The sequence below is a fragment of the Glossina fuscipes genome, unplaced genomic scaffold (genome assembly GCF_014805625.2).
Source record: "Glossina fuscipes isolate IAEA_lab_2018 unplaced genomic scaffold, Yale_Gfus_2 3, whole genome shotgun sequence".
Taxonomy (NCBI): Eukaryota; Metazoa; Arthropoda; class Insecta; order Diptera; family Glossinidae; genus Glossina; species Glossina fuscipes.
In genome coordinates this window covers 2555403-2582145 of record NW_023998417.1, presented here as the reverse complement: position 1 = coordinate 2582145, position 26743 = coordinate 2555403, and the positions used below count along the sequence as shown (strand labels likewise).

General features: G+C 32.3%; 1 protein-coding gene across 1 annotated transcript in view; it reads left to right on the top strand.

Moving 5' to 3' along the window:
• Window positions 1-26743, top strand: part of LOC119634980 (sodium-coupled monocarboxylate transporter 1) — a 75205-nt gene that overhangs the window by 38467 nt on the left and 9995 nt on the right. The window contains exons 2-3 of the mRNA XM_038029460.1: window positions 10519-10740; window positions 12769-12916. Of these exons, the coding sequence (XP_037885388.1) occupies window positions 10530-10740; window positions 12769-12916 (359 nt within the window). The 5' untranslated portion in view covers window positions 10519-10529. The remainder of the gene's footprint in view (window positions 1-10518; window positions 10741-12768; window positions 12917-26743) is intronic.

The following is a 26743-nucleotide window of genomic DNA, read 5'->3' as shown; positions in this document are numbered from 1 at the left end:
GTTGATTATGAGATAGTCAACCTTTGTGCCATACGTCTTACTACAGAAGGTTTCAGAAGCTTCAGAGGCCCCATAAAAAATATATATAGAAAGTTAATCAGAAAAAAATTCTAAATCGATTTAAGCATATCCGCATGTTTGTCTATCTGTCTGTGGGTCTTTGCAATTTTTTCCGCGGTTTGGATTCCAAAACTTTCTCTGGCTGTTTTGAAATGATTCCGAACTGTCATGTGATGCCTGCCCTATTCCTGATAGTTTGTGTCCCGACCTTGCTCCTTCAGTTGCAAAATTTCATCGAATTTTTCAACATCGAAATTTCCCGAACAGAATAAAAGCGAACTGCTGGCGAGTCCTTCTCTCACACATAGGGTATTTCTTCAGATATTTTATCCATTTTCAAATCAATGTAACTTATCAGACGAGTAAAGAATTAGAAAACTATGTTCACAAAAAAAGTAAGTTGAAATGTCACCTTTTAAGCACATGTTCGTTTAAAGTCATCAGCCCGATATGTAGGCATTAACACCGTGCCGCGGAAAAACCACAAAGACTTTTCATATGCCCTAATAATAATGTCTGCGATAAGCATTTTCCTGATTGAAAGACAAATATTTCGGCATCAAATTTGTCTGTTCTTCTGTTGTCTGCCTGTTATTGCGGATTTGTGCGGTAAATATTCTCGTGATGGCAAATAACTAAGAAAGCAGCTTCAAATTTCAGTAAACATTGGCAATCATCGAAGTCCTTGAAAAGACACACCTACAATATAACATAGACTAAGAACAACGCGAATTTCAAAAGCAACAACATACGTGTTTGTTCATCACTACAGCAATAAAATGTTGTATATTCTATATATTGCGTTGCGATAACGTTGATAGCTACAAAGGATTCGGCCGTAGTTGAATATAATTTTCTTTCTTTTGTTTTTTGTAAAATGTTTGTTTTGGTTTCAAAGTTTTTCCCTAATAATAAAAACTTAACTGCAAATTCTTTTACACTCCATAAATATAATACTCGGGAGTATAATTAAAGTTTGTTTTTCGTCGATCATGTATAAGTGAAATGAAAACGTCTGAAAGCCAAAAATGTAAAGTGCGAATAAAGGAGAAACTATAAGTAAACTTTTTAAATAGTTTCTTAGAAAGTTGTTATTTAGTCTATATTACGTGAAAATTTGAGGTTATGAATTAGTCCCATGCAACAAATGATTTCATTTATTTATGCTATTAATTACCCCAAATAAAAGTCTCAAAAATTATTATTGAAATAAATTTGTTTGTTGCAGGGCAATGTTTGTGAACCTAAGGACTATAGAGTGGAGCGTACATGAGTGGAGCAAAATTGCACTCATATTTATTTGGGATTTATTGACGTCTTTACTATAGCGATCAATATTTTTTAGATTTCCTTCAAATATAAGAAGATGGAAATTGAAAAAATTTTATGCGATTGTTTTTCAGCATTAATAACCATGAATTGCTTACATGAAATCCTTCCAAACACACATACACATACACACATACACACACACATACACACATACACACACACACACACACATACACACTTGCAAAATGAAATAAACAACTGGGTCAAATAAGTTAATAGCTATGAAACTATTATCCTTGCCGTTTCCTCTTCATCTCATCTACTTTCAACTATGAAAAGTCCGAAATCTTCCTAAAACATTTGTTAAAGTAGTTGTTCTATTATTATAGTGAAGCTAATAAAAATATCAAAACCATTTTGATGTAGTAAATTATATGACTTTTTAAACCAAAACTAACTCTATGGCAGGGCAGATTTAAACAAAAATCTACTGTTTTACTGGTGCTATTGCTATTGTTGGGTGTGCACAGTTGAAATACGAAACCTAATTCAATTGTGCCTAAATAAATGACCACTAACGTTAGTGTCGGTGTGTTGATGTTGCTTTTGGTGTTGGCTGGCAAGCCTCTTTTTCCGGTTTCCTTTTGGTCGGAGCTACAAACACATCCAATGGTGAACTTAAAGACTATAGAAATATAGCAACAGCAGCAATGTCATCATGTATGCCGACTTATACATTAAGCACTGACAAATTGAAAAAGTAATATCTGTTTTACAGCAACTACAAAAATTTGTGTGTTTTTGTTTTTTTTTTTTTTTTTGCACTCGTCATTGAAAGATGGAAAACATATTAATTTTGTCAGTAGATTTGCATCAGGAATATTTGGCAAGATTTTATAAATACATATACATATAGAAAATCAATTCTATACGTTTTCCATTCTTCTTCTTACTTGTCGATTTGCTTTCGACCTTTCCACCTATCCCCTTATACCTCCTCTATTCCACTAAGTCTTCAACATTTCGAACGTTCAGTCATGTACATGTTTGTCCCTTCGCAAAATTTGCAAAATTCTTTTAACTTACGATAGTTATTCTCGGGCTAATTTATCATTGTATGTTAAATATACTGCTGATAGAATTACCCGATTCATGTTTACCTAAGGTGATGGGTACCGGCTAAAGTCGAAGCTCTCTTAAGGTTTCTTTACATAAAAAATACTAAAGGAAAGTGATGAAAACCAAAACCAGCCAACCGTGCTTCTCTATCTTTGACTCTCTTGGGAGCCTCACCTAACACAAGCAAAACACCACCCGTTGAGTACGAATTGTTTTTTGCCTTTAAATTTGATTATGGCATTTGTTTAATGTGAACAAATGAATGAATGAATTTGTGCATGGTTGGCTGAGTAGATGTGTACGAGCTAAATGACTGACTGTGCTATGTATTTGGCCTAAAAGAGTTGGATACATGCCAACTAGTGTCACAAAGGTGCTTCTCCCTGTCTATCTTTCTTTCTATCTTCGCCCTCTCGCTCTCTTCATTACGACTCAATTTGCAAAAGCAGGCAAAAGGATTTTTAGTATAATGTACTTTCTTTATTTTTTTTTTTACTTTTAATAATAGTCATAAACTTCATGATCCTTAGTAGATGAAAGCCATTTGAATTAAAATTCATTAGCATTAGATTAGTACATTGTCTTATTTTTAACGTAAATAAATGTCAAATTACTTGTAATTATTGTTTGACCAACATTGTTCAGATATTACTATTGTATGGTACTATTAAATAATAATCCTAATATCCATTCTCAGCAAAGATAGTTGGGAAGCAATCATTTTCATTCATTAATCCCCTTTTGTTCTTGAACGATTACTAAAACGAAAAGACGAAGCATTGCGTATGCATCATAAAATTTCTATGAATTTTTTGCAACAACATCCCCTTACTTAATAGGAAGCCACATGGCATGAATATCTTTGCCGGTTGCAGTTTTACAATAAACCTACATTTATAGTACACATCTATCCATTCATTTGTGGCACTTAATCGGGTGTTAAATGATTAAATGTTGTGTTGTAATATTTGTAACATGTTTGTTCACCTGTTTAAAATGTTTGTCCTTTTTTTTTTTTTTTTTTTTCTTTTGCACACACACACACACACACATCTCATAATATTTACTTGTATATATATTATAACCCAATATAATATAGAAAGGAGATTGGATAGAATTGTTCTCTTCTTCATTTGACATATTTCGTTTATATTCGGAAACATTGAAAACTTCATTATTATAAACTTGTATTCGCATACGCAAGGGAAGACATCAACTATCTGTGCTACCGTATTAAGAGGCAGGCAAAAAATTTGTAAACCTATTATGGCTTTTGTGGAAACGAAAACAACAAAATTAAATTTTCAAAAGTCATCCTAACAATTCAAGGCAAATATATTAAACTATTTAAGATGCTTGTAACCGTTCAACCAAAGCATAAAATAGAAAGAAAGTGAATATGTTCTGAATATGATCTGAAAGAAATGTCTATCGACGACTCATCCAACATCAATGACGTATTTGAACTGCCGAATATCGTAATAAAAGATCAGGATTAGATTTAAAGTTCTCAGCACAGAATTATTCTATGATCGCTTTTTGGGCTCATTATATAAATGTGAAATTTTACATTCGACATCGAGTAAAATTCCTATTCTCTCCACCAGTACCATCGACTTACCATTCGTTACATATTGCTCGATAACCAGACCTATCAACGTGAAATTGAAAGAACCGTAAACTGACTCTGATTTTCTTCTTATATCACTTCATATTTCTCTTCTAGATAGAAATAGTGCTTTAAATCATTCTATCTTTCTAATAAATTACTTATAGAAAAGTAAAAGGAATAGAAGAAGCGCACTTCTCTATATAATAGCTAATGTAATCCTTTATCAGTTACGTTCTTCATTTCTTTTAAACGAAAGCAAAAAGCTTTTCTTTACTTCTTTGTTTACAGTTCACTGAAAAATGTAAATGGAGCTTGAAAATCGGTCTATAGACTTGTAAATATTCATGCATACAGAGCGTTCATCTACGTGAAAGCATACAAAAAAAAATAGTAAAAAGGTTATAATCTCGCTACGCAGATCATGGAATACCCTAAACCACCGTATCTGACACAATTTTTTTTTTTTATTTTTTTGATAAAATATTAAAAGTTGCACTCAAAGCCCGAAGCGGAACTGGTGCGATCCAAGATTAATAAAATTCTCCCCAAGAATCTTATTCTTGAGTTATTAAGCATCGGTACATTCCAGCAGGGACCTTTTAGAACGCTTTGGGAACAGTTAATACCTTACAAGTTCTTTAGATCGGTACCGCTCATAGGCCGCCGTGTAGCTGACAATGTTACAATTTTGAGTGATCTTATAATTAAAAGGTATGCTACGGTTTCCAACTTAGAGCCTTGTACCTTGTATGTGAATGATGACCGCGTGGACAACTAATTCGCTTTCATCGACTAGCGCTATATCTAACGCTTCTATCTCGGTCATTATTACCTTCGGAACTTACAATAAGCAGACCGTTAGAGAGGTGGGAAAGAAGTAATAGACGCAAGATGAACTCAAAGACATTCACTTTATCAGTTCTTTGCATTGTTCTAAGCATCACAAACAAAATGACTAAACTACTATGCCATCATTTTGTGGCGATCTATGCAAAGATGAGAAAACATCATATGTTAGTGCAAACGTACATGCCTTTGTATCGACGACTTTAGCCAGGTTTGCCAAATTCTTTTTGGAATAGAAATTTTGCACGTGCTTGCAGAATGGCAATCCGTTAAAGATTATTGTGTGTCACCATTACAATAATTTAAAAATATTCTGAATATGTTCCCACGAATTGGAAAATTCTAAATAAAGGTAAAGGCAAGATGAGATAACCGGAAAACTAATTTATTGGAAGAAAAAATTAATTTAAGCGAATGCTTTTGGTTCATTAAGTGCCCAAACGTACTGGTTACTTGTGGATGGACACCTATAACTAAATTTGTCATTTGCCTTGCAATGCGAAGAAATAAATATCATAAGCCATATAAAATAAATATATTTTTAATTTTAATATAATTTATATATAATTTATCATCTAAATGTCCCCAATGATGTAATTGTTTGCCACTATATATTCGCCTTTTTGATGCCGGTGTCGCGTCGATTGTCACCTACACCTAGGATCGATCGCCCACTAAGCTTGAGATCAATGTTTTTTTAAGCGATTACAGTTTCTTGGCTATCAGAACGTCCATCGTCACCCACCCAAGCTGATACCGTCACATTGATGACTTCAATAACTAAATAAAATTTCACGTTCATACATTAGGGTGCTGGATGTCCGATGTGCGATCTTAATACTTGTGGGCGTATTGCGCAAATTTTTTCCATTTTCACGAAAACACTAACTCACGTCGAATATCAGGCGACAATAGCTTCGCATCGAAAATAAGGTAAAATTTTAACAAGTACATATTACTATGCTACACCGACACAAACATATTGTGAAACTGTGCGGACAACGATTGTCATCTTCGTTGCCAACCTTACGAACACCCTACTACCAAAAATGTGAGACTTACTAAAAAAGGGTTCAAAATAATCAAAAAAAATCAAAAATCATATTTGCTTTCCACATTCACTAATAATTTATGTGTGTACTACTTACTCAGTTTGCGTCTATGATTAGACTCGAAAATCCTCTTAAACGATGTAATGCGCGATTAATTTAATTGATTAGCATAACAACAAAAAGTTGATATCCAAGATTAAATATCTATTGCCTTAGGATGAATAATTTAAAATTGGCAAAAATATCCTTATTATTATTATTATTATTATAATTGTTATTATTATTATTATTTAATCTTCTAAAAGGATTTTTTAGCTGATTATTACTTTATTTACTTGTCGTTCGTGCTCTCATCTTTATTATTAATATAATAATGAAAATAACCATAATTACGATAGCAATGTCATGAAAAAGCGACAGACGCGAGATAAAAGTTTTACAATCTAGCTGAGTTACACATAAATATACATAAACAAAAATGTTTTGTGTTTACAAGATTGAAGAAAAAGTAAAAGAAAAAATACTTAATGAAATTTTTACAAATTGTTTTTTTCTTTTTCTCTTTCTCTTGCTTTTTTTGTTTTTGTTTTAATTTTCTTTAAAAAAAAATAAAAAAAAAAAAATAAATAAACAAACAAACAAACTTTACCATTGTAATTTTGTGTTGTTTATTATTGTGTGAGCTGGAAAAAAAAAAAAAGATTGAAAGTTTCAATTGCATTCATACACATCTCTATAGTGTATTCTTCAAAAGTTTTTAGAGGTTATTTATCTGTTATTTGTTCGTGTGCCTTGTGTGTGTATGGATATATTCCTTTTTGCATTTTTTTTTTTTTTTGTTTTGTTCTTTCTGTCACTTTTAGTATTAAGAACTTTTGCATTTATTTTCAACAACCAACTTTGCCTTCAATTATACAGACATTAATGAAAAACATGAAAATAATAAATTTAACGATAAACAAGTAAGAAACAATGCAGATTCACTTAAGACGAAGTTTGAAAGTTTTTTTTTTTTTTTTTTTTTTTTTGGCACCACATATATATATTTACATTTCCTTTTATTTATATTATAAATTTTGATTGTAATGAATTTCGGGTCAGATTGATTGTAAGCCAATCATACAAATATAACGAATCGTTCAGTTCTTGTTTAAAGTTCTCCTTCCTCGAATGCCTACAATATCGATAATCTTCTACTTGGTCGGGTGGCTGTGGTAGTAAGTGCTCAGTCGGCCAAAAATTTAAGCACACATCTGTTACCCTGTCGCTACTTCCTACTTCTCCCTGTTCCTCTAGTTATACACATCATAGGGATCTTTGCCTTGTATTTTTGATTGCTAGAAACGGAGTAATCACAGCCTTAAAGATAATTTTATGCTTTTGTCTGAAGGGGGTGTAATTTAAACACTCAGACCTAGCAGGCATACAAAGCTTTCATTCAATTTAGCAATAATAATCTCCTAGTAAGGTACATAATAAGGAAATGTAAGGTACATTTCAAGCCTCTTGGCGCCAATGCACTTGAAATCATTACAAGTCAAAAGTTTGCTGACTTATCGCTTGACACACAGCTGCTGTTTGTTACTGACAAAACATTGGGCTTGGGCCACTACAGCTTGATTTTAGTACATAATTAGATTTGCAGAATAAAAATGTCTTGCGGATGCTTAGAATGATGATGTATTTCTTAGCGAAGACACAAACCTGAAATTTCATTTTCCTGTCCTGTAGCAATTGTGATTAAATGAATTAACTAACACTAAGCTGGCAAGATCCAGAATACATGCATTCTTAAGGTTGGGTCGATAGTTGAAAAAAAAAAAAAGAAGAAATTTTTATCGCTTTGCAAAAGTATTACGCTTAATGGAGAGAGATGTTTTAATCGAAATATTCAGTGCAAATACGAGTCCAAATGGTTAACAAGGACACTTAATAATCGTATAACACAAGTTTTTTCTTTTTATTATATCATGTTAGCCCCAAAGGTAAGGGGCATCAGAAATTCGCTATTTGTGCTTTGCTAACATCTTTTAGACACACACTCACACTCACACTCACTAACAGATTAAGAAAGATTATATTAATGACGTTATTGCAAGAGTGTGTTGTACGTATGTTTGTATACGTAAGTGGTGATCAAATTAACACGGCTTGGCGCCAAATGTCTACTGCACCAAAGCAATCGAGAGGAAACATTACGCACACTACTACATACCATACGAAGACCTTTAACATTTCAAAACAAGAAAAAAGTCAGCAAAAAATTTTGTAGTATGTGAAATGTACATGACTCAGAAAGACCTACAATTGACACTTACGTTATGTACAGATGCACAAGTATATCACATTGCATCCTGTTCACTTTGCAGCGACTTCTATTGACGACGATGACGACGACGACGACGACGACGACAATTGCAATTATTTATGTGGATCTCTAATTTTGTATCCAACAGAGAATGATGATGAAAGCATACTTACGCTTTAATCATTCACAATTTATGGCCTAAGGAAGAATTGAGTATTGGCACGAAACCTAAATGCTAACTGCTGCGAATTGATAGAACCGTAACCCCGGCCAAACGTATTTAGATAAATTGAGTTATTATGTCATGATCATGTCATACATTTCACGAACATATGTACAAGATAGAAGAAGAATATATGTACGCGATTGATAATTAGTTTGAAAGGTTAATTTATTGAGAAAATTTTCAAAAGAAAGTACTTGTTACCCTTCTCTAGCTACGAGTGCTGTTAATGAGAAAGATGCCTATCTCGCATTTAACATCTTAAACCCAATCTGTACAATTATTCTTTTAACACATCCTAACAAGACATACATCACAAGGAGATTAGGTATTATCTTGGACACGAAGTTCCTAAACGAAATTGAAAGCCAAAATGTCTTAACTGATTGTGTACAACATTTCAAAACATTAATCGCAATATCATATTTGATAATTGCCTTACAAATTATGAACTGAAGCAAATTTTATTAAAAAACAATTTGAAAAGAGAAAAAAAAATGTTGTTTTCATATTCAACAGAGTAATGTGAAAATCTACTCTGTGACTTTAAGTCACATCGTGGTATAATAGTAGATGATATTTGGCGTCATGACTAAATTCAAATTTACAAATGTTTATTCCCTTTAGCGTTAAGTGTTAGTTTAAAGTTAAATAAAATGATGAGACGGACGATACGGTTCTCAAAACAAACGAAAAAAAATAGACTTAATTGACTATCTGAAAATTGTGTCGTAGAACGAGGTAATTTTTTAATCTACCCTGACGCCGATAAGTAGCAGCAAATACATTTTACCAATTTTTTGATGCAAAGTACTCAAGGCGTAATTGGTAGTTGGAAATATTAAACAGACATGATTAAATCGATTTTGCTCTTCATGCTGATTACGGAATGAGTATTCATTGCGTTGCAAGCATTTGACAAGTTTACCCCATTAAAGCTTAAAAGAAAGCCATAAAATCACATGTACACACACGCAAACACACACACACACAAACAGGTACATATATAGAATATACATAATATTATGGATTTATAAAAATATAAAGCATGCACATGTATGTACAGGGATTAATATGAAATGTTAATTCATTTGGAAGCAGTACACAAGACTCATACACTGGTAGAATAAAGACCAACAAAGGTATACACAATATAAAAAATTCAGATAAATACATTCGTATATACATGTGTAAGCATGCATCCGTATACGTTTATTGTTATGAACTGTATAGTAGTGTAAGCTACTGTAGAGGTGAGATGCGGGTCAACTAATTCTCTTTTATCCTGCTCCGTGGAGAGATGTGTGCAACGATTAGTTGGCTCTTTGTTTTGTCTTTCTTTCCTACTTTCAGTTGAATAGCTATTATAAGCTTGGCATTTTTCTACTAACACACATATATATATATATATATATATATATATATATGCACGCAGCCACTCACACTCATAAGTGGAAAAATAGTTAAATGCTTGTGGCAACAGTTAAATTTACGATTTACGAATCGTGACTTTATCAGGAAAAAAAAAGATAAAAAAAAAAAATAAGAAGGAAAACCACGTGTAGCATGAATAGAACAAATATTTGAATGTAGGTGTGTATTCATTTCATCCTACGAATAGTATCCTTAAGTTCAAATTTCTTGTTTCTTTTTTTTTTTTTTTTTTTTTTTTTGTTCTCATTTTTGTTCACTTTTTTCATTTCCCGTTTTGCTGGGTGAAAATTTATGACTCACATATATGAACTGTATGTGTATTTGTGCCCCCATGATGTTATGTAACATCGTCGAAATGAATGGCACGCAAAGTAGCACAAATGGTAAAATGTAATTTTCTGGTTACTGGATCCAAGTAAATTATGCATGAAATAGCTTAAAGTGCAATAAGCAACATCGCCCCCACCTTTCCATTTCATTTAATTTTTCTTTTCTTTTTTTCCATCTATTTATCTAAAAATATTGTTTATTAAATATATATATATATATATTTTTTTTTGTTTGCTCTTCTTCTTTGTCTATAAATATATAGGTCTTTTAAAAATGGCTAAAGAATTGCATTCCTTAAGCTGGGATTATCTGATGTTTGCATTGTTTATAGCGTTCACCGTATTTACACCGCTATGGAAACGTCTATTTGGTAAAACTAAACAACGTAGCAAAGCTGATTATGTATTTGCGACGGGCGGTGTTTCACTTATTGCCGTTATGATCTCAATTGCTAGAGGCACTTTGGGTGTGCGCACGGTACTTGGTAAGTGTACGCAATGCGAAAGCATACAATCAAAACTTTATCTCAGTGAATTGGTGTTTGAAAAAATGACTCGCATCAATTGTACTCAAGCGTACGATGCACTTACTTACTTATGTTGAAAATTATCAAGTATTATAAAATGCGTACATTTATGTGATTGTTGTGATACTAATAACGCAGCAAAAAGCAAAGAACACTTACGGTTAGAATAGAAATGAAATTTTTTTTTTATTACTTCTCTTATAATCCCAGAAAAACGCGCATCGAAATGTCTATAAAGCTTATATATGCGTTTTTTTTTTTTAATTTTCGATCATAGGAATCAAAGTTAATGTGGGTAAACCAGTTCCGGAAATTTGTCTCTTTTTTTTTTTAAATCATATCACCTTTCATCTGCTATGTAAGTTTGTAACGCTTATATGAAATATAATGTACAGATTTAATAGACGCGCTTCAACTCGACTATACCGGAGGTATTAAGTATCCAAGTAAATTGTCTGCATTTTCCGATAAAATTCGAATCCATTTAACACTAGAACTACCGATAATTGAGGTATACCCCTACTTCTATCGGACGGGTCAAAATGACTTGTTTCTTAAATTACCAATACATTTAAGAAGAGACAGCAATTTTTAGTTTTTATATATTTTTTTATTTTTATGGACAAAAAGTGAATATAGTCTGAGTAAAAGAATAGTAAAAATTTATAAAATACTTACGCATAAAATCAAAGACATTTTTTGCAAGTTACAGTTATTTTAGCAGAACATTTACCACCGATTCGTTTATGGTATGTGCCACAAATATTGTTCGTACACTGTGCTATTTAACATCGTTTACGTTTCATCGAAATATGTGTCTGGTTCGGTGACGTTTTAAATGATGGGATCTAATATTTCAGAAGGTTGCGATATGATTTGCACAAACATATACTTCTAAAACTTTACAGATATTTTCCGATATAGTTAGAACGAAAACGAATCATCTCGGTATAAGTAGTTATACTGCCTACAAATTTACAACAAAATTATGAAAAAAAAAAAATATAAGTTTTACAGAATTAATTATTTGTATATCTTAGCAAAAGTCGTGCACAATTTTCTGAAACAAAATGCACTTGAAATGAGTTATAATTATGAAAATAAGTCATACAATTCACTCTGACCCTATTAGTAGTTCTAGTGTTAAAACGTACTTGATACAAAGCTTAACATATGAAATATTTACCATCCCTACCCATGGTTCATAAAAACCTCACAGTTCCCAGGCAAAATAGTAATCGACCTATTTGTGTATCGCTCACTGCCACTGACATGGAGCAGGGAGCATGGAGAAGAATAAAGGACTGGGTCTGGAGAATAAGTTTCAATCGGACGGTATTTACAGACCAACTTGAAGAATGCCCTTTTGGTTGCTTTTCACTACTTTTGTTCTCCCCGATTAGCTTCTGTGAAACTCAATTTTCTTCCGTCGATATCGTTCCCGCTATATGCAAACAGACTGAAATTGCCCAATGACTTACTCGCAACAGTAGAGAAACGATCTGTTCTATTAAGCGCCATCACAGAGCAAGTGGACAAGAAAATACATGCATATGGACGGATTTGTACGCTATCCCAGATATAGTTTACACATAAAATTGGTTAATCATTCGTCAACAAACCATATTTTACATCTTCTTCTTAATCTAGGGAATATTTTTAATGCTAACCTTACAAAGCTTTTTATGCTTTATGAACATGAAACTGTGATTGAATCACTTTGTGAAAACTTTCCTATTTAAAAAAGAAAATAAAAACACTTTGTAAACTTTAAAGGTCAAGTTCAATTATTTTCCACATGGTATCAAAAAAAAAAAAAAAAAAATCATTGGCCAGGCTTTCTATTTTCTACGACAGAATATTACAATGCAATTCTTTTGAGATCTGCCAATTTAGGCACTTTTGCTTCACTCTTCATTTCTGTTTTTTGTTTATTTTAACTTTTACTTTATTTTAAACATTTCTTCTCTTTCCTTTCATTTTTAGGTTATCCCAGTGAACTTTATTATTATGGCACAGCTATGTGGGAAGTAATCTATGGCATGGCTAGTGCTTATCCAATTGTCTGCTTTGTATTTGTTCCTATATATTTTAATTTAGGGATTACCTCAGTTTATCAATATTTAGATTTAAGGTAAGTAAAATTCATCACCAAAAGTATTTTATAAAAATTTTCTGAACTCACTCAGTCTTCCTACACACTAAGCTTAACAAAATTAATTCGGTTGAATAAATCCAAAAGGAAATTTGAAGGATATGCAAAAAACACAATTCTCGAATTATTTAAAAATAAGTTGACTTGACTTTTGTGTATGGCAATTAATTTATTCGCTCTGCCCAGAGTTGTGAACGAGAACATTAATAAATTGTTGCTTAACAAACAAATAAAAGAACCGACATTGAAATTATATAGAAAAATACTTAGGTCGTACAAATGTTTGCGGAAAATCAAATGAAGCAAAACCAATTAAGAAAATCATATTCGGTCGTGACAGAACCTCTTATACCACCCATCACCGTGATCCTAAAAAAACAAAAACAACACAAAAGTACTAAACTTTCATGCTCTATAATATGAAGAGGGCGCGATTGTTTTTTTCTATTTTCTAAATAAAAGTTTTTGTCGCATAGGCGCGTAGGCGTTGTAGGCGTACACTTTAAAAAATATACGTCCCTTTCAAATTCTTTTGCAAATTTGCAGCCAATGTATTCATTTTCGGTAACGGAAGAATTTACCACATACACAAGACAGTTGCGCAGGCAGACATTTGGATAGACGAATGTTTAGGTGCATTTCAAATTTGAAACAGGCCAAGACTTTATATACTTTATGTGGTTTTTGAAGCTGTTTTCCGCGCCTTATAAGAGTATTGAAGAAAAAATTAACTTTTTATACCCTATAATATTATGTAGGCGTGGTCAATTTTTCTTAATTTTATATAATTTCCATAAAGGTGCTACAGTATCGCTCAAATTTTTGTACGTATAGCTATAGTTTTTGAGTTTGGATCAAATAATCAATTGCTTATTCCTTTTGAAAGGCAGAGGTGTTCTTAATTTACGTGGTGCTGTGGGCGTGTCCTTCAATCGATTTGATGCATTTTCAAGACCGACCTGCGTGCAAGAATCTCCAATATTTCTACCAAATTTGAAGTCGATGGCTTCATTTTGGCGGCCAGGAGAATATTTACAACAGACATTAGACAGACGGACATGATTAAATCAATTTAGTATTTTATGATGATCAACAAAGTATGTACTTTATGCGGTCTCTGAAGTTTCCCTCTGGAAATTGCAAACATTCTGACCAGAGAAATATACCCCCCATCATTTGGTGGAGCGGAAAAGCGTGGAGTAGAAAACCTTTATGTATTCGTGTTGTCAAAACTTTTACAACCCCCAGAAGACTTCTTCACAGTATGCGTACCTTTGATCAATATCAACTTCCGAACTGCTTTGAACCAATTTAAATATGTCCGTCTGTCCGCCTGTCAGCCTGGCCGTCAGCGTTCCATCTGTGGTAAGTATTCTCCTGGTCTCAACTATGGAAAAAATAGGCAACGCCTATCTCCATTATTATAGAGTATTAAGGTTTCATTTTCTTCGAGTTTTCTTTTACGATAAAAGTGATGGTCATAGCAGATTCGGCTACAGCAGAATATAATATTTTTGTTTGTTAAATTTTCTTTGTTTTTTTTTTTTTTGATTTACTATCAAGCAAAATTTTTGCGCTCATAACGCACGCTCGGACGGATAGACGTACATCATCTTTCGTCCTCAAAACTATTTGCTTATTTGTATTGTTGCTGCTTTACAGGGTTCTTAATTTATATTTGTGTAGGTGAATTCTCGGTATGGGTAGGAGTGCAAATGTTGTTCGGAAACAAGGGAAAATAACATTGACTATAAAAAGCAAATATTTGCGCATATTTTGTACATATTTTGAACAGCTCGAAAGAAAGCTATAATTAATTCCTAAGTAATGTTTTCCATTGCATTTAAATGAAATTTTTTAATTAGCAACTGATTGGATAGGAAAGAAATTATGGACAGCTTAGTGTATTGTACACAGTTTTATTTACATATGAATTTTTGAATTATTTCCAACAATGAATAATAAACAACCCACGTTTGTATTCATTAGTCTATTATTAATATATTTTACAAAATGAATTTATTGACTTTAAGAAAGCTAAGAGCTGTACTTGATTAAGGAATAAAAATAATAACGTTAATGATCATTTATTTCTAATAGAATAATAACAAGTAAGAAAGTTATATTCGGCGCGGGCCGAATCTCGCATACCCACTACTATGCTTTTCGCCTTCTACTCTCCAAGTTCTTTTGTTTGATACCCATATCGCCGAGGTTATTAAGAAAAAATTAATGCGCCAGATTTTTAAGCTGATAATATATCCTCATTTGAGGAATGTACAAAATGATTTTCAACATCTTTTCTTGTTTGCCTTATGAGTAATCAGCACAAAATCTCTCAAAGAAGGAGAAAAAAAAGGAAAATTTCATCACTTATAACTTTCTGTGGGCATGGCCGATTTTTTCTATTTTTACACGCAAAGAGTGCAGTGCTTCATAAAGTAAATGTGAGAAATTTTAGTCTTCTTACTATAATAATTTCCGAGTGATAAACAAAAATTCATAAATTTTTGTTTTTAAAAAACAAAGTTGCGTTTAGTTTATGCTCCACTGTGGGGTTCTGCTCTGATCAATTGAGCCCATTTTCAATATCAATCTGCGTGGAAAAATTTCCAATGTTTCTACCAAGTTTGAAGTCGATATCTTCGTTGTTGTGACCAGAAGAGTATTAACAACAACCACCACTCAGACGGACAGACATGCCCTAATCAATTCACAATTGCACATTGGTCTACAATATATACACCTTATATGATCTCTGAAGGTGCCTTTTGGATGTTGCATATATGATGAAAAAAAAAAAAAAATAGTATATCCCTATTTTACAGTGATGGGTATAAAAATAATTTTTTTAAATAACTTTGCTTATAAAATGGATAAAATTCATGCTAATACAATAGCATACCTAGCAAATCATCAAATCGAAGTTAGTTTTTAGAAAAATGATCAAAATTGATCTCGCTCTGCAGAAAGTCTTAATTATTTTTCTTTCTCTTTGTTTAACTGGCAAGTAACGGAACTTTTGCTAGAGCGACAAAAGCCAAGCCAAGTATATACACAATTTTCCCTCTTACCGTTTCTGTTTTCCATACTCAATTAACACTAGATTGCCCATAGAAGTCATTTTGATACAATTTCTTAGAATTTTGAGACTTTTTTATGCCTGATGTCAATGCATTTAATAATGATTGTACTTTGAAAAAGCCAACGTGCTGAAAGCCAGGCGCATATTTACGCAGTACATGCTCCTTCCTTGTTTGGAGGAAGATGGAGAACGTCGTCAATGCTTCCGCCTGAATAGGTTGTGTTGAAACTTAAAAGACACTTATTACGACCGAGAACTATTTCATGTGGCTAGTGAGAAAGCTGTTGACTAAGAAAACAACTCTGATTGATGCAGTTAGGGGAAAGAGAAAGGAGTTAACCAAAAACGACCAAAGAAGAAGAGGATAATATGCCTCGTTTTTCCACTCTGCTGTATAAATCAAACAATTGTGTTCTTATCATATTTTTCTTGTTTTCCAAGCGCAATAAATTTTCTTTATTACATAATATTTGTTAATAATAAGTCAATGCGCAAAATATACGGATTACACTCCTTGCTTTATAAGCGTTTGATTGCTGGAATTTTATGAGATCCCCGAGCCCATATATAATATATTCTGAAAATCTGGTAAGGCAGCGCTTACGATTATCATTTTTTTTCTCTCTCCAAGTTAAAAGAAAATAATTTTGCGAAACATTTGATAAAAAGTAATAGTATTCGTGTTGTTTTTTCACTCGTACTTACTGAAATGCCTTTAAAATTAATGTAAACTGTTTTGTGACAGAGTAAATTGAAAAGCGCTTTGGTCGGAAATATTCTGTGTGATCGGAGCATCGCCATTGTGGAATAATCAACACTGGGAATCGAAAATATAATATATTGAAACAATGAATAGTACATACAACAATCTGCACAATAGTCTGCACAACAATCTACACATTCAATCAATCAACTAATAAATCATAATAAGGTAAAATAACAACAACAACATTATTAGCAATAACGTTTTGAATAATAGTATTAGCAGCTTAAAGAGCACTACATAAGTTTACAGATGGAACGGATAATAGAGTCTGACTTAACCATAAATTTCAACTAGTTTTTACACGTTACTTACGATACGTATTGTCAATGGTGAACCACTAGTATAATGATCAAATGTCAATTTAGAAAGAACATATCCCATGAAAACTTACTATTACTATTTGCTATGTATATGACAAACTATAACTATATGAAAGCACAGACAGAGTTTGTTCCGAAAAATATAAATAAAATGTAATTATTTTCCTCATATATGACATTTTGAATGATAAATATTAAGCATCGCATATAATTCCTCTCTTGTTTCTGTACAAAAGGATGTGAAAAAAAAATTTGAGAAAAATTAAAAAAAAAAAAAAAAAAAATTCTTTCCATTCATATATAAAAATATGTGATATGCGCATATATCGCATCATATGTATCGCTGAATAATGAAAAATATGTAGACAAGTTGAACAACAAATTAATTAATCCAGTTTTATTTTCGTAAACAAAATAGAAGAAACATTAATTTTATTTGGCTTGTATACATCTGGTGTTGTGTGACATTCTTGAGAACAGAATATTGTCCAAAAATTGCTAGGTTTTAATAAAACTAATATCTTTTTCGTTGTTTTTTTGTTTTTTACACTAGTATTAGTATAAAACACTTGTGGTAAAAAAACTTTCATGAAAAAATGTTTCCATTCAAATAATTTATAGTCAAACGAAGCTGAATTATTGATAGCTAACTTCTGTCTGAAAGGAATATTTTAGAATTGCTAAAGTGTACGATTTAGTTGAGTAGGACTATCTGAATTTTTATTCCCTCTCCTAGAGAATAGTTATACTAAGCTTTAGGTCAACATTTTTGCGATCAGTATATTAGGTAGTAGGTAGAGTACCTGAGCTTTTGTAAAAAGTGGTGGCCACTGCTTGTACCGATTACCGAATCAATCCTCTTCGGCTATGGATGCAACTATTCTTTTCTTCTCCTATAGATCTTCCCATACTTTATCGTAGGGAAACATCATCGAGCATGACCAAGTTTACATAAAATGTATACAAGGTAATGCGTGGAACTGAGAGCAGTTTTTACCATTATGTACGAGTTAAAAGTATAAAAAATGAAAAATACTTGGTATCCATGACAAAATTGTTAAGGGACTTTGCGAACGTATAATGGACAGTTGTAAGCTTGGCCTGTGAACTAAGTTGCGCCAAGTTGTAGCCTTCTATTGAAATTTTTTGCGGAGCGAAGCGTTCTAATCGCAGAAGATAGACAAACAAAATCCCTCTACAGATGTAGTGCCAAAGGAAAGCCCAATCATCGAAATCATCTACCTTTCTCAACGTTACTAGGCGTTATATAAGAATAAATGTTATAAATAAAAATGAGAACATCCTCTCTCATCCTCAGAATTGCATTATTAATGTCCTATAAGATCGGATATGTCCTATAAGACCATTCGTGCAAACGAGTAAATTAGATTTCGTGAACTTCGCGTCAATCACAAAACTGGAAGCGTTCTTTAGCATGATTCTATTGACTTTTACGTTTTCAACTATTTTCCATCTAACGCTTTCATTAAAAAAACGTATAACTTATACAACCAAAATATTATTGAAACTAATGCTTACATTAGTAACAATAACAATTAAGGTCAATTCATTTAAATGCTTATAATAATAAAAATATAAATGTTTACCTTAATACTCGATTATATAAGTGGTTATTCTAATATTATGAGGAGGTCACTAAAAATGCTTTCAAAATAAATGTACTGATTAAGGAGTAATTATGGTCAAAATAAGTTACATCACAATATATCGTCAGTCCTTTGTCGGCCCTCTGTGCGCCACTTGGACAGAAAAAATCAGTTCTACTTCTTCTGCGTTGTATAACATATGCAATCAGCAGCCTGGATGTAATTGGGCCATCAGAGATGAGACTTGTATGTCATAGATTAATAGATTGAAGAGATGGTATATAATATAGCCACGCATTAGATCTACTATCGCATTGCATTCAATCTATTGGTTTCAAGTTCCATTGTTGACGATACAATGTTGGTGAATAACCAAAGAAGAAGATTTGTGATGATCGAAGAAAGACTATCAACGTGACCGTGATCAGAGATATTACTATTTATGTACTATATAAGTCCAAATTCAGTGAAAGGGATAAAGTGTAGATTGTCGATCCTCTATTAGCATATTATATAGTCGGAACACAAAGGCAATACTAGAAAAAATGCTTGCCCCTCGAAAGATCGTTTATTGAATTCTGGATTTTGAGATTTTCAAAACTACCTTTATTTGCTCGGAAGCCTTAGCGAAATTCTTTTATAAATAAACATAAACACTACCCTAGCTCAAGGTTAAACCAAAAAGCGCATAAAGTGCTTGGAGAATTGGAAAAATTATTATATATCTAAGGCGGACCAAATATATAAAAAATTTTTGGAGAAAAATAAAAGAATGGATTTTTTTTGAACACATTCCGTATGTAATGAAATTATTTCCAAAAGTCGCTTTTTCGTCAACAAGAAGAATTGCTTTTCTTACTTAAGACTAGACGTAGGTGACTAAGTAAATAAATTCGTCCAATTTTATATAAAAATTTATAACTAGACTGTAGTTTAATCTTAGACTGTACGGGTTTTTTTTTTTATTTTTCTATGAAAAACAACACATTCAGAAAACGGTACAACTTTTTTAGCTATGTAATATAAAAAGAGAATAAATATTTCACAACAAAATTGTACAACTGTGCACATACGAAACTATAAAACTCTGTACATACATGTAAAAAATAAAAATATATATATATATATATATATATATATATATATATATAGATATGTATATATATTTTCCCTTAGGACACTGCACATTCCATAAATCATTCCATACCATCTTTCAAATGTAACTTATTTCACTCGTTTGTTTATTGCTGATGAATCGCTGTTGTTGTATTGCGGTGGATGATCATGGTTTTATTCGTGACATTGTCTATTTATGAGAGTTTGCTTATCTTGTGATAAAATGTGCGGTCAAAGAGCTGCCTGTTTACGTTGTCATGTAACGTTTGTTATTCACTTTCCCTTTTCTAGGTAATCTCCGCCTATCTCCCCCCTGAGCGATCATAAAATAAAAAAAAATAAAAAAATATTTTTATAGATAAAATTAAACATACGTTTCGATTTATTACATTGATTACAACGCAGAATATATTCATAAATTTTATGTAACCGCTTTCTTCCGTTTTCGTTTAAATGTCATTACCAGTGAATAAACACTAAATAAAATGACCGCAAATTAATTACTCTCTGACTACCTACCTATCAAGAACAACAAGAAATTTATGCCATCCGATAGCCAAGCAAGCAAAGTATGGTATAAATAAATGAAATATGTTTACATATAATTAAACTGTGTACATCACAGTGCATATATCTACAAGCACGTGCATACGTACGTATATACATATATATATATATATATGCAGATGATTATTGAATACCTTTAGGCAAACCGAACTGTTGTAAAAGACTTCTTTGGAAACCTCGTGTTTATTAAATGACATACGATGTACTCCACAAGTATGTATAACTTGCTATATAGATATCTGTGGATATGAAATACATTACCTAACAGTTGATTATAGGTGTCAAAAAAAAAAAAGAGAACAAAATTGTAAGCACAAAATCATGAAAGCCTGGTAAGAATTACTTATATAATGTCTACGCTTTCTACGGAACGTGCATACGTGCAGCTAGCTAACCAACTGTTTGTTGTTGTCAGTTACATTTGGTGTAATGGTGTTGCTCGATGTGAAACTACTATAAATTGTTGGCTTCCCTTTAAATAAAATTTTTAAATAAATAATATTTGTCATTGTTGTGGTTGCGTATATGCAATGGATGCACATGAACGTAGATGATGACTAACTACCATTGTTGTTTTACTCTTACATAAACTATATCAGACATAGTTCACGCGTGTCTAACGTGTCAAAATCCAAAAAAAAAAAAAAAAAAAAACTATGTGATGACACGACACATATAAAGGCGACACAGTTCATAGAATTTCAAACTTTTCTCTTACAAGTCATAACTTAACGTATGGGAGCATAAACTCGTAATATTTCCACTGTCAATTTCGATAAAACCCATGAAAATATACTGAATATACTCTAGCGGGCATTGTATGTTTCTAACAAATTTATCATTATCTCCAAATTTCTCTAGCGCTCAGATAGAGATTAAATATAAAACCTGCAACCGATTGCAGTTGATTTAATACGTGTGCACGTTAAATGGACATATGTAGCTTATACCCGATACTTGTATCTTTCTCCACTTTCACAAAAACTCTCACATGGACTAATTCAAAGGATTGTGAAAAAAAATAAATTTCAGATCCAAATTGGATGAAATTTTGATGAGTTCATACATATTCGCAACTGTAGTGAACGAGCGCTGCCATCATCCTGTTCAGGTCGGAATCTTTTCATATAGCTAACGTACATTTTTGGTGGATAGCCGAAATGGTGTTGCATATAAATTGACTACGAATATGAAGAACTCGGAAACCCAAAAAAAAAAAAATATGCTAACCACAGATGCTTAAAAACAGAGTTACGGGTTATTCCTCTCGTATAGGATTTCCTTTGAGAATACATTACATTACAAGGCGCATGTATAGCTTTCATCACAAATTATTTGCTACGTTACCGTTATGTCAGATTTTCTTAATGACGAAAATTATAAAATATAGCTATAACGTTCCAAATTTCAATTGGGTCTAAACTGCAATTTTTCTTATTTACTATATGTGCACACAACCTTTACTATCCAAAACGGAGACACGAATTTCGGAAGTTAATTAGACAATATTGTCGTAAACAGAAAAAAATTTCTTTGAAAAGTTTCTTCACTTACTTGCCCGCTCTATATATATATATATATATATATATATATATATTTATATACATATATGATATTAGTATCGGGGGCAGAATGTGAAAGGTAAATAATTTGAATTTTTTGCCTTGATTTTTATGATTTTAAGATTCTCTAACAAGCGGATGAGAAGACGCATCTATCTAAATTCGCTAAAAATTTGTGAATTTCGTTTTTCCTCGCGCGCAATTACGATACGTGATCAATTTAATTTTATTTATTACAAATTATTCGCTAGTCACAACACCTACTTTCTTGGCATTTTCAAATAATGTATGTTTGTTTGCTTGTTTGTGTGTGTTCTGTAAGTATTATTGCATGGTCTTACTATGAAATATATGTACATTCATAAATTTAAGTTTGCATTTATTATGCTGAAAAAAAACAAAAAAAAAACATTGCCTATTTATCGCATAATTTGTTAATAAAAATTTATTGCATACTTTGTTTCCACTTAAAAAAAATAAAAAAAAAAAAGGCAGAAAATATTATTTTATTTTACAGTAAATTTAATTATGTTTAATATATTACTCGTCGTATAATGTTTTATTAAACATGATTTCCTTAACACCAATCAACTCACGTTACACATATTGTGCTAAGTGCTGACGAAGAAATTCATAGATAATACAGTAAGAGAGAAAGAATGGAATAGAAGTTATAACGATGAATGAGAGACAATGAATGAATGAAAAAATTCCGAAAGTGAAAGAGGAAGACAGTGTTCAAGCAATAAAAGCCATTTACAATTTGTTATACATACATATATATATATATGCATATATATACATATATGCGTGTATGATGTTATTTAATTATTATCATCACCAATATATATTCACATGTACTTACGTACATGAGATATGATGGCAAAATATTTAATGTTCACATATATAATACTAGTTATATAATTCAATATGTAAACTTTGCATGTGTCAACTTGTCGGTTACCAGATGTGCGTCAATTGCAGCGATTGTAAAAATTATGAAATTCTATTTGCACTGCTATAAGTTTATTTTACAATTACTACCTGTTCTACGGAGAATTGAACAGTGCAAGGCTCTCATTATTCTTATATCTGGGTTTTTTTTATATTAAAGCACTGCGCAAAGGGTGCCTTTATAATAATCGGAAATAAAAGCATAAATATTTCAAGTTATAACTTATTTGGTTCCGACTCATCTTGGTGCTCCATCAAAAAAAAAAAAAAAAAAAAAAAATTCAAAAATATTTTTGAAAACAGCTGAATGAAAGTTAGAGTATGTAACTCTCCTGCCAATACTGAAAGATTCATAGCTTGCCTCGAAACCCACACATAACCCAGGTGTAAAAATTGTCACCAACTGTGTGCTTGTCACGTACCCATGTACGGTTTCATGACAACACAGCCCTTGAATATTTAAATAGTGGACACCGCAGCAGCAGAACAAAAGTAAAAATAAATTCCAGGGCTAAAAGTGGGATAAGGACTAGCAACCAAGATGATCGGCTCTTCGCTGTTCTAAAAAGTAGACCAAATGGTTATTGACATGATGTTCTTGAGATATTTTCAAGATGTCTACAGCCTTGGACGGTCCAAAAACGAGTCTTCGAGTATTGGAAGTGTTTTGGTCAAAGTTTTACCCAATGTATATATGGCTTTTTTTTTAAGTATTTGACGCAAACCAAACCATAGAATAATAAAAGGAACTCGGAAAACTGCTTTAGTGTAAAAAAAAAAATTTTAAATTCCTCGCCTTCCTTGTCTATGAGTTTCAAAACAAAAAAAAAAAAACATTTGAAGTGAAGTTCGGAAATCTTATGTGAGAATTCTCCCAAGAGTGACAACTACAACAATGGAAAGAGCAAAGACTATATTCAAAATGGACGGAATATACGCAGCGTAAAGTTATCAAAAGCTTGGGCCATCCATACCAGCATCCGTTCATTACTCTGCTTACATGTTACAACGGGCCCGATTGAAAATCATTATACAGAACTCTGATAGATCGCTTATATATTCTTAACGGTGACTCAAATTTGAAAAGCAGTCGAAGGTGTTATTACCATAACCACAATAAACAATCGTATCATGTTTCTATGCAAATTTCATAACAAATATTGAAAATGATTCAAGACATTGACCAAGATCACTGAAAACATCAAACCATTTAGCGGGATCACCGAAAATCTATAAACTAAAAGCTACAGAAAGGTTTGGCGCCAAATATCCCGCAGATACACCTAAAAATAGTTCCGATCAAGTGATTGGCACGTCTGCAGTTCAGATAGTATCTTGCAATTTTTTTACATAAGTTTCAGGTAATGGGTATAAACAATTCACCCAAGGCAGTTCTATGATGTTCCAAGAATTTTTATTTTAAATTCTTGACTTTTTCAGTTTAAAACAACACACACATAAACCGAAAGCATTCATTATAAACTGAATTGACAGTAAAAGGCTTAATAAAATGAGTGTTTCACACGCTATCTGTCAGCCCAAAACAAACGTCCTTACCATCAATTTCAGTCAACATGACGATCACGTAATTGATTCAGAGACTCGTTCGACTATTTTTCATAGGTTTTTCGAAATTCATGTAGCGAGGACTTGTAATACTTAGGCAGATAAAAATGAAGCCCTTCGCTTGGAGTCGTTCAAAATATTCGATATCTTACTCATTCGTTCCAAATTTATTTAACTGGTCACCTTAATATATATATATATATATATATATATATAATATTGTAAATTACATATATAGTCCTAGTAAATATTTAAAATGTTCGTCTGTATATGTTATTGCGAATGAATAAATATGTCATGATCCTGGATTGTTATGTGCGTGTGTGTACTCTTTTATGAAGGCGTGTGCTATAGAAATGAATGAGAAGCAAACGTTTATGTATATGACTTTGACATGGCAAAACATTGAATGACAGCAAAAAAAAAAAAAAAAAAAAAATCAGTAGATAATTACATAGAAAGGCAGGCAGAGAGTTGTTAAAGAATATCTTACCCCTTTATAAAGACTAATGAGATCAAATTTTCTTAAGGAATTTCGAAAGAACAATATCCGAACGATGATAGATTATCTTGAAGCTCCTTATTCTTCTTCTTCTTCTTCTTCTTTACAATATTAAAATACTAACTTTTCCTAATCCTTTCAACGCACAACGCACATTTGCAAATTAAACCATTTCACCTAAGGTGAGAGACTCACTCAGCTAAACTATTTAACGATTGCAAAACTTAAGTAAGACATTAGTGTGAATTGTTTTCTACAATATGATAACACACACACACACACTATATAACACATAACTTATTTGTAATACAAATAAATGTTCTTACAAACACGCACGGAACTCATATTGCTTATGGAACTACTACTACGCGGGCACAAGTGTTTGTTTCGTTGTCAATGTTAAATTTCATGTACCCAGTCAGAACTTGTTTTAACTAAAAAACAACATATGACACATTCTGCAATCTATATTTGTGCCATTGTTATTGTTATTGTTGTTGCTATTATTATTGTTGTTGTTGTTGCTGTTATTTGCGTTGCTGTTTTGCATGTAAAATTATCAAGTTTAGTAACAGACAATATGCTGTATTCTGTTTTGCTTAATAGCAGTCGTAGCAACATACGCGATACAAATACAATAATAGCATGCTATTCTTCTTCCCCCCCCCCAAAAAAAAAAAAACAAAATATCCTGGCGCTTGCGACGGCAAATCATTATCACCGTCATTGTCATCAAGCGCTATAGTCATCAAGAACATCAACAGCGAGAGCAGCAGGCAATAATAACGCTATTTCTTCTTCATTGCTTCCGTTAATCTGTAATTTGTGTGCGTACACGATTCTTGCTGGTGACGGCGATGTGGGAGTGCTGGCAATTGTATATGGTATATTTACATACACGCATAGCTTGTATTTAAATTGTATGAAACGAAAATTACAATTTGCAAATAATTGGATTTATGCGAGAGAAATGCGTCACCCCTTGAATACATTTTTCTCTTTCTTTTTTTTTTGTTTTTTTTTCGTTTGTAATTTTTTATTTGATTCATATCTTCTTTATGCTTTAGGTGTAAGTAAAGCAAATAAACTTTTAACTCTAGAAAGAGGTTTTACGTACATACTACTACTACTACGTTCATGCTATTTGAATAGTCAAACAAACACACATATATAACTAAAATTTTCAAATATACAAGCATTTTATGTAAATTAGGCAAATATAAGGTAAGTGGAGAGCATAATTAAATTTTTTTTCTTTTGCTAGACTAAGGTTTTTGCATGAAAAGCTGCCAATCACTACGTAAAGATAGCAATGGTCTTTAATAAAGTTTATAAACTATGTTTGTGCTTGGGTTAATAAGTGCCCACACAAATTTCCTGCATTTGTGGAGTCAATATGAGTTTTTATACCCATCACCGAACGATGAGCCCCGGGTGCAACGCCCGGAGTATAGCATTAGAGACAAAGTCTAAATCGATTTAAGCATGTCCATGTATCTGTCTGTACGTGTGTCCGTCTGTCCATATGTCCGTCTGTGTGGCGGTGTAATGTATATTATAAACACAAAGTATATACATTGTTGATCACTATCAAAGTCAAAATCGATTTAACCATGTCCGTGTGTCTGTCTGTACGTGTGTCCGTCTGCCCATGTGTCCGTCTGTGTGGCGGTGTAATGTATATTATAAACACAAAGTATATACATTGTTGATCACTATCAAAGTCTAAATCGATTTAACCATGTCCGTGTGTCTGTCTGT